This window comes from Haplochromis burtoni, unplaced genomic scaffold (genome assembly GCF_018398535.1).
Source record: "Haplochromis burtoni strain Fernald_Lab_line unplaced genomic scaffold, NCSU_Asbu1 Contig_387, whole genome shotgun sequence".
NCBI lineage: Eukaryota > Metazoa > Chordata > Actinopteri > Cichliformes > Cichlidae > Haplochromis > Haplochromis burtoni.
The window spans coordinates 118709-127192 of record NW_024582748.1 but is presented as its reverse complement, the minus strand read 5'-3'; the positions used below and the strand labels follow the sequence as shown (position 1 = coordinate 127192).

The 8484-nt window shown below is 47.3% G+C and overlaps 3 protein-coding genes across 10 annotated transcripts in view; 2 read left to right on the top strand and 1 right to left on the bottom strand.

The window, feature by feature from the left end:
* Positions 1-1690: 1690 nt before the first annotated feature.
* LOC102291921 (reticulon-3-B-like) lies at positions 1691-3629 on the top strand (the record flags this gene model as incomplete). Of its 5 annotated transcripts, XM_042212694.1 has the most annotated exon segments (8): positions 1691-1844; positions 1925-1981; positions 2050-2188; positions 2692-2761; positions 2836-2882; positions 2957-3015; positions 3157-3247; positions 3487-3629. In XM_042212694.1, coding segments are annotated over 7 exon segments (578 nt in total), but the record flags the coding sequence as incomplete, so codon positions are not given.
* A 3-nt stretch (positions 3630-3632) lies between these two features.
* Positions 3633-5181, top strand: LOC102290567 (acylphosphatase-2). Its single transcript, XM_005944437.2, has 4 exons — positions 3633-4047; positions 4131-4147; positions 4250-4359; positions 5048-5181. The coding sequence occupies exons 1-4, from the start codon at positions 3951-3953 to the stop codon at positions 5160-5162; spliced, it is 339 nt and encodes a 112-aa protein (XP_005944499.1). The 5' UTR covers positions 3633-3950; the 3' UTR covers positions 5163-5181.
* Positions 4410-8484, bottom strand: part of LOC102290881 (signal-induced proliferation-associated 1-like protein 2) — a 63740-nt gene continuing 59665 nt past the window's right edge. For all 4 annotated transcript variants that reach the window (XM_005944438.3, XM_014340788.2, XM_014340790.2 and 1 more), the window contains 5 exons: positions 7919-8105; positions 7732-7851; positions 6557-6620; positions 6403-6484; positions 4410-6325 (listed from right to left, as the gene is read on the bottom strand). In XM_005944438.3, coding sequence (XP_005944500.1) covers positions 6197-6325; positions 6403-6484; positions 6557-6620; positions 7732-7851; positions 7919-8105 — 582 coding nt within the window. In that variant the 3' untranslated portion in view covers positions 4410-6196. The remainder of the gene's footprint in view (positions 6326-6402; positions 6485-6556; positions 6621-7731; positions 7852-7918; positions 8106-8484) is intronic.

The following is an 8484-nucleotide window of genomic DNA, read 5'->3' as shown; positions in this document are numbered from 1 at the left end:
TGTGTGTGTGCGAGTGTTCAAAGCTGAGCTATAAACTGTGAGTTGGATGATGTGAAGGTCAGATGATTTCTATCAGGCATTAAATCTTCAACGTTCTTCTGGGAGTTGAGGTTTTTCTCATTCTCCAGGAAACATCAGCAGGTCAGCTCAGATCAGCGTTGATCTTATTTTCTTGTGTGCTCTGAACAGGATCTCTGTGGAATGTAGCTCCGCCTCCTAATAGGATCCACATGACCGCAGCTGATCTGCAGGGATTAAACCTGGATTAATGAGACGAGGTTATTGGGAAACTGTAAAAGGTGGAGTTACAGAGAGCTTTGCACGTGGAATAAAACATGTTGAAATGCTCGAGCCCAGCCTGAGGTCTGTCACGGCTCGGTGGGGTTTTCTCTCGAACGTTGTCGGTTCTTTAGCTTACAGAGGAAAGAAGCTGAACGAAGGTGATTTAAAGTTGTTTTTGTTAGCAGCCCAGCTGATGTTGGGCTGAGGATGAGTGAATGGGGAAAAGAGAGTCCCAGTAATGGGACATTTCTCCTGAAATGGGAGAAAGAGAACACATCTACAACATGTTCCAAACTATTTGCTGACAGCAAAGATCAGACGTTTTCTTTTGTTTTTCAGGTGATAATAAGGCCAGTGCTTGTTTCTCCTGCAGACTGGATGCTGCTGAGGCTAAAGTAGAGGTCCTGCAGGTCCAGGATTAAGTTCTGGGAATGTTTTTAAAAATTCCTGATGGATTTCAGAGGTTGCTGGTGATTATTAGTCTGTTGTGATTTGGCACTGCATAAATCACATTCTTGAAGGTTCCTGTGCATTTGTTTATGGTTCATGAAGGTTCAGCACATCTTCACCTGATTCATTTTGCTTGTGGGAGAGAACACCGGCTATTTCCACGTCTCTGAGCTCGTCTTGGACTTTGACCCCGTTCACTTGTATATATTTCATTAAGTTTGATTATTGAATGTTTTCGTTTGAATCATGTGGGTACTGTTGTTATTGTTGTTGTTGGGTTCGGTCTCAGTTGCAGTGAAAGCTGCATTTTGCTGTCAGGAGCAGCTCGTGGTCAAAGTTACCATTTTCCCTGGATCTCTGATTATGTTCCTCCATCTATTTTCTCGCCATGTTTATTTCACCTCCTTCATCTTTTCCTCAGTCTGTTGTTGAGCTGCTGTTCCTCCTCCTGCACGTCTCCACAGCTGGTGCAGCAGCAGCAGCAGCCTCCCGTGCTACAACTGTTGGCGGTGCAGCAGCCCAACAGCTGCTTTTTAGCTCCGCCTTCTAGCTGCTTCTTCCACGCTAAACTTTTTTTTACAAGCTGTGTGAGCACACAGTGAAGGTAGGGTTGGGCCGGTCTCGTTAAGAAGTTTGATTAGGCGATCCAGTGTGAGTAATGAAAGTGAACGAATGGTGCACCATATGCCAGATTACCAGCCCAGCCCGATGGTGTGAGTGCTTCACTCCAGTTCACATGTACGAGGAAACCCTCCATGAAAGGTTGAATCTGCTTCTCTGTGGTATGCTTCACTGCTGTGACGTGTGATTGGTGTGGCAGTCCTCGTTCTGTCCATATCTGTGCCTTTCCCGGTCAAAGGTTTCTGGGAGCCTGCTTTTCTCTGCTTTCTTGTCTTTTAGTATCTATTTGTTGTTTTGGCATCAAGCTGGTTTTGGTTAATCTCAGAAAATATGTCAGCAGCCTCACAGCTCGTGCACTGGAGAGAACCGAAGAAATCTGCAGCGGCGTTCGGCCTCTCACTGCTGGTTCTTCTCTCCTTGGCAACACTGTCAGTCATCAGCGTGGTGTCCTATTTGCTCCTGGCGTGCCTCTGTGTCACAATCACCTTCAGGTGGGTGGAACCTGCTATAGACAGATAGATCGCATTACCCAGCATGAAAAACATCTTCCTGTTCTCCATCCCGTCTGCAGGGTTTATAAATCCGTGATCCAGGCCGTCCAGAAGTCCGATGAAGGTCATCCATTCAGGTAACCTGGGTGATTTGATTCTAACCTGGCTCTAATCACTCTAACCTCACTGGAGCTCTCGTCTTCAGGTCTCTGTTGGAGAGGGACATTTCCGTGTCCTCAGAGTCAGTTCGGCAGCTCGCTGACCAGTTTCTGATCCACTTGAACTGGTTCAGTAATCAAACAAGGAGGCTGTTACTGGTGGAAGACCTGGTCGACTCCCTGAAGGTCAGCGTGTGTTTTTATTCTGTGTGTTTGTTTGTTGTGTGTATTCTCAACTTTATCTATCCACGAAGCCAGATAACACACACCAAGCACTTAAACTGCAGGAATGTCTAAATTCAGATAAAGCTGAGGTTACTGTACTCGACCCTAAAAACCCAGAGTCCTGACAGGGACTAGAAAGAGAGAGCAGATTTCTCCTGTTTTGGCTTCCTGTTAAATCCAGAATTCAAAATCCTGCTCCTCACATACAAGGTCTTAAATAATCAGGCCCCATCTTATCTTAATGACCTTGTAGTACCATATCACCCTATTAGAGCAAAAGGGAGTTTTTCCTTCCCACTGTCGCCAAAGCGCTTGCTCACAGGGCGTCATATGATTGTTGGTTTTTCTCTGTATTATTTAGGGTCTTTACCTTGAGACTGTTGTGATTTGATGCCTTATAAATAAAACTGAATTTTGTGTATTGTTTGTGTGTTTGGTCCATGTCTTTGTTCTACGTGTTCCAGCTGGCAGCCGTCACCTGGGTGATGACGTACGTTGGTGCCGTGTTCAATGGCGTCACCATCTTGATCCTTGGTGAGTTTGTTTCCCTCTGAGCGAGTTAAATATCAGTCTTTCTGATCTCCGATTGGTTGTCTCTCTGTGTGCAGCTGACATCATTTTCTTCACTACACCGTTGATCTACCAGAAGAAGAAGGTAAAGACACACCTGGTGTCCCTGTCTTCTGCCCAGTTTGCTCCGTGCTTAGCTCAGAGTGTTTCTGTGTTCAGGCTCAGATCGATCGTCACGTTGAGGCTGTTCGGCTCAAACTGGAGGAAACTCTGCAGAGGTGAGGTCACGGGTAATCAGGTGTTCATCATGTTTGGCCTCACCGAAGGTCAACTCTGATCTAAATGCCTCACTGAGGTCAGAGGTGAGAATCTGACCTTCATTTCTGCAGCACCACTGGGGTTTGTAATGTTTGTCTCAGGTGTCCATGGTCCACAGGTAACTGCCGTCTGTCTCACCTGTGCATATGCTGACCTCAGATCTAAACTCAGTGTCTGTCTTAATTGAACCAGGTGAGCTCTGTTCTACCTTTATGAAGAGTCGGACTGAACTGAGCATGCTCAGTGTGTTCATACTGTCTGTTCCTAATGTGCTTGTCACCTGTCTATAGTTAAAGTCCACAGTCGGGTTGCTGATTGATCATCCATGTTCAGTTTCCACGTTAACACAGATGAGCCCACCTCTAATCTGCAGGTGTTCACATTATTCTGTCCAGACAAGCAGCTGACAAGCGTCCTGTGTCTGTTTTCAGTCTGCAGGATAAGTTACCTGGCGCTGTGAAGAAGACCAAGGTTGAGTGACACCTGAGATGTTGAAGCTCTGCCCCCTCCTCTCATTGGCCTGTTTGTCTGTGACTCACAAGTCTTTGAATAAAATCAGACTGACGAGAAACAAGCCGTGTGTTTTTATTCTGGCCCAGCGTCACCAGTCCTCACCTGTCCAAGCCGTCACGTTCAGTGGCGTGAGCGTGGTCATGTTTACACAGTTACTTCCTGATGTTTGGACAGGAAGCAGCTTCACTGTTTCACGACAGCGAGGAAGTCATGGAACTGTGAATTTTACTTTGTTGGAAGTATTCTGTAGTATAACTACATTGTGAATGCCCTTCACAATAAAGATCACCATGACTGTGACCAGTCAAGAGTGATGCTTTTATTTTGAAGGCTTCTGAGAGAGGTTTAAATATCAGAGATAAAAATATCTCGCTGCGCAAACATGATTCCGTGTGTGCTTTTACTTTGTCTCCTTCACGCCATCATGGCTGAAAACAGACTCGTCTCCGTGGACTTTGAGGTCTTCGGGAACGTGCAGGGTAGGTCGCCTGACATGTGATGGCGAGTTTGTGTGTTTTTTGAGGTTTTACTCGCTGACCCTGTGTTTGTTCTCCGTGTTCAGGAGTGTGCTTCAGGATGGTGAGCTTCCTCTTTTCCTTCACATTACTGCTGTTTTTGATCAGGCTGTACCATGGAAACGTGTCACATGACTAAATGCACACACCTGTGAATGTGTGCCAGTACACGGAGGATCACGGGCGCAGTCTGGGGCTCAGCGGCTGGGTGAAAAACACCAGACAGGGCACTGTGATTGGTCAGGTTCAGGGACCGTGGGACAAAGTCAGTGACATGTGAGTCTGGCTGACCAATCAGAGCCTCCGAACACACACACACACACACACACACACACACAGATATATCCTTTAATGGATTTTTATTTGAAAATGTCAGTGCAGTATTACAGCTCCCATAATGCTTTGCAGCTCTGTGCTGTCCTCATTTGCCTCCTCCTATGACCTGGCTATGACCTCACAGTCAGAGCAGGAGGAGGACTGAGGACCAAGGAGCTGCAGGAGCATACTCAGAGAGGCGGGGCCACAGTTCTCCTACTAAACTACTTGTGTGTGGCAGTGAAGCGCCCTGATACGATCACATGACTCTCACCTGTCACATCTGTGACATCAGACGTTTACATTAAAATCAAGCAGGTCCTTAAACTCTTTATGCCACAACTCTGTCACTCACTGGTGTGATGGGAGGGGCTAAAGAGGTGTCAGTGTGTAGTTTGTGAAATGACTCCTCCCACTCGTGTCGCAACTGTCCTGTGATATAACCTGAACTCTTTAATGAGGATGGGGTTTAAACACAATTAAGCCCCTCCTACTAAGTGATGCCAGTGGCGTGGGCTGTGTCTCTGTCAGGTGACCTCATTGTGATGAATTGGAGCGCAGTGTTTCTTTATTCACTGTGGGGTCAGAGGTCACTGAGAAATACCCCGAATGTACTAACTGCGCTCTTCCTCCTCCTCCTCTTCCTCAGGAAGCACTGGCTGAAGAGCGTCGGCAGTCCGAGTTCCCGAATTGATCGAGCCGTGTTCTCCGACGAGCGAGACATTTCCAAAGTGGAGATCCACGGGTTCTCGACTCGCTACTGAGCACGCTCACACACCTGATCTGCAGCTAACTACAAATCTGACAGTATTGATTATTGATTGGTGACATCACTGTTTCCAATGTTTAATATGATCAGAGAAATAAAGTGTAAAGATTTACTGTTGCCATGGTGAACAAACTGAGTTTTTATTACACAGCTGCTTCCACCAGGGGGCGGCCTCTGGCAGCTGATTGGCAGCTCCTCCTGAAGGCCCACCGAGTTTATGAAGTCCACCGACCCGGAGGCTCGGTCATGTGACCGCTCAGGGCCCACTACACGTTTACCTTTGCTCACCTTCATCCACATCAGGCCTGCAGCCAGCTTAAACACATGCGGCTTCACAGCGCCTCCTCAGGCTGCTCATTGCTGACCAAATGAAATACATATTTTTTATATACAGATATAAAAACGATCGACCTGATGAAAATGTTTCTGAGTAAGAACCTTCTATCTGTGAATGCTGCTGTAATTACAGTATTAATCACATCATCTCCAGGAAAACTAGGCCAAAAAAGTAAATTCTGATGTAAACCTTTATAAAAATAGAGACACGTAACAGCAGAAAGAGAGCAGGATCTCTTTGCACATGAAAGAAGAGTTTTGGATAAATCAGCTGATTCTGGATCAGCTGATTCAGCTTGGATCAAACATCTGTATGATCCACAGTCTGAAGAGAAAACATCCTTAAACATCTGCGCTGAGGCGTTTAGTAAAAGCTCATCGTCGCCAGCTGACAGAGGTGGAGGCGCACGGAGGTCAGCTCCTGCTGCGACTAACTCACTGCGCCTCTGTGTGAAAACAAATAACAGCAAGAATCATAGAGCGGCTCCGCCTACTTCCAGGTAGCCGAGGAGGACTGACGAGACCGGTCAGCCGAGCTGTGACTGATCCCATCAGATCACCTCATCTTCATTCAGCGTGCTGCTTCGTGCTGTTCGATTGTTCTGCTCACGGTTCAAACTCTTTGTCGTCACCACGATCCGCTGCGAGTCATGTGACACAGTGCTGACTGTTCAGTAAATGCTAGTGGTGTTACTATGGTAACGAATCCTGGCGCAGCATCCAGGCGGCGAACCTCCTGATGTGACTCTCCTCCTGCAGGCGGTGGTTCTCCTGACGGAGGCTCAGCACCTGCTGCTGCAGCACAGCTTTGTCCCGCTGCTCCTGAACACAACATGGACACAAGTCAATGCGATGATGTCATCCGCTTGCCTCCATGACATCAGTTTAATGTGCTTTACCTTTAGCAGGTCGAGCTGCAGCTGCTGAAGAATCTCTTCCAGTTGGAGGACTTCACCTGAGAGGGAGCGGGCTGTGATGTCACTGAGGGAAGGGGAGCCGTGATGTCACTGTGATGTCAGCAATATTACATGGAAAATAAATGAGGTGTCTCACCTGTCCTCCAGGGCGGAGCTCTGTGATGTCACCCCTAGTGTACGTTGTGTCTGATTGATGTCCGCTGTGAACAGGTGAACAACCAGCTAACTAAGAGAGGGTGGCAGCTTCGCAACAACAGACAAACAACAAACCAGATGTGACCAACGGTGAGTCATGTGACCACAGGAGGCGGTCCTTAAGTAATTTTGCCTGTAACAAGCAGTTATTTGAGTTCCTGTTTCCTGCCTATCAGCTCGAAGTGGTCCACCCCTTCTGCCATCTCCGTAAATTAGTTTCCAGACGGTTTGGAGGATGCTGAGGGTTGCTGAGGTCCTAACTGATCTCTGAGCTTTAATCTGCTCCTCGGTGAAACCAGGAGCCCTGCTCAGAAGACCTCACTGACCTCTGGGAGTGTGCATCATTACCAGGTCAGAAACGCGACACATTTAAGGACCTTAAAATCAGTTTTCAATAGCGCTGGGAGCAAAGAACAGGCACTGTTTCTCCTTCACTCACTATGTGTTAACAGACCTCTCTGCATTGAATCATATCTGTTATTAACCTCTGTCTCTCTTCCACAGCATGTCTTTATCCTGTCGTCGTTCTCTCTCCCCACCCAGTCGCAGCAGATGGCCCCGCCCCTCCCTGAGCCTGGTTCTGCCGGAGGTTTCTTCCTGTTAAAAGGGAGTTTTTCCTTCCCACTGTTGCCAAAGTGCTGCTCATAGGGGATCATACGATTGTTGGGTTTGTCTCTGCATCTATTATTGTAGGGTCTACTGTCTCCTTGTTGTGATTTGGCGCTGTATAAATAAAACTGAATTGGATGGAATCTGGAGGTTAGAGACTAACTAAGGTGGCTAGAGCTCAGGAGATACAGCAGGTCACCTACTAATCGCAAGGCTGGAGGTTCGATGCCCATCTGCTCCAGTCTATGTCTTTGGGCAAGATAATAACCCCAATTTGCTCTCTGTTGCATCCATCGGAGTATGAACATGTGTAAATGTTAGATAGAAAGCATTTACATAGAAAAAAGGTATTGTGCAACTGAGGCAAGTTGTGCAAAGCGCTTTGAGTGTCAGAGTAGAGAAGAAACAGTCTATCTAAATCTGTCCCAACGAGACAAGAAAGCCTCATCATAATTTAATCCTCCTTCCATCCAGGAGTTTGATAAGTTTGAGTGCAGTGACTGTTACCTCTGAAGGCTTGAGTGCTCTCCAGGTGAAGCCAGTCCAGCTGTGATGAAGCTCGTGGGAGCGGCATGTGTTTAACTCCAGACCTCAGACCCAATAAGCTGTCAGAGTAAGAGCGGTTACCTGTGGAGGAAGGCAGGTGAGTGCTGACATTGACTTGCATTCTGAAAGTCAGAGAACAGGTACTCACTCCTCTGTAGCGGCAGTGGCAGTTTTCTGCAGATGGTGGGTGGTAGCGTGCTGTTGATACGTGGGGGCAGGTGGTCCGACGGCAGCTGAGAACAGCGAAACAAAATCCCGTACAACATGTCACGTGACATCGTGTGGGTCAGACATCTCCATGGAGACGGAGGAGGAACACCAGGGACTCTGATGGGCTGAGAGATGAGGGATTGGTTGTTAGAATGAAAATAAAGTTGGTCAGAGGTCAGGGTAAAGTTGCAGTCAACGAAAACTGGAAACACCACAAGTCGGACTCGTTCCTGGTGGGCTCCGCCAGGGCTGCCTTTTTCACAGATTCTGTTCATAATTTTTACGGAAAGAATTTCTAGGCATAACCAAGTGGCAGAATCTCAGAATCTCATCTCTGCTTTGTGCAGACAAAGTGATTCTGTTGGCTTTATCAGGTGATGGCCTCCAGCTCGCACTGGAGTGGTTCACAGACAAGTGTGAAGCGGTGGGAATGAAAATCAGCAACTCCAAATCTGAGGCCATGGGTCTCACCTTTAAATGGGTGGAGCTTTCCTCTCCTCAGGA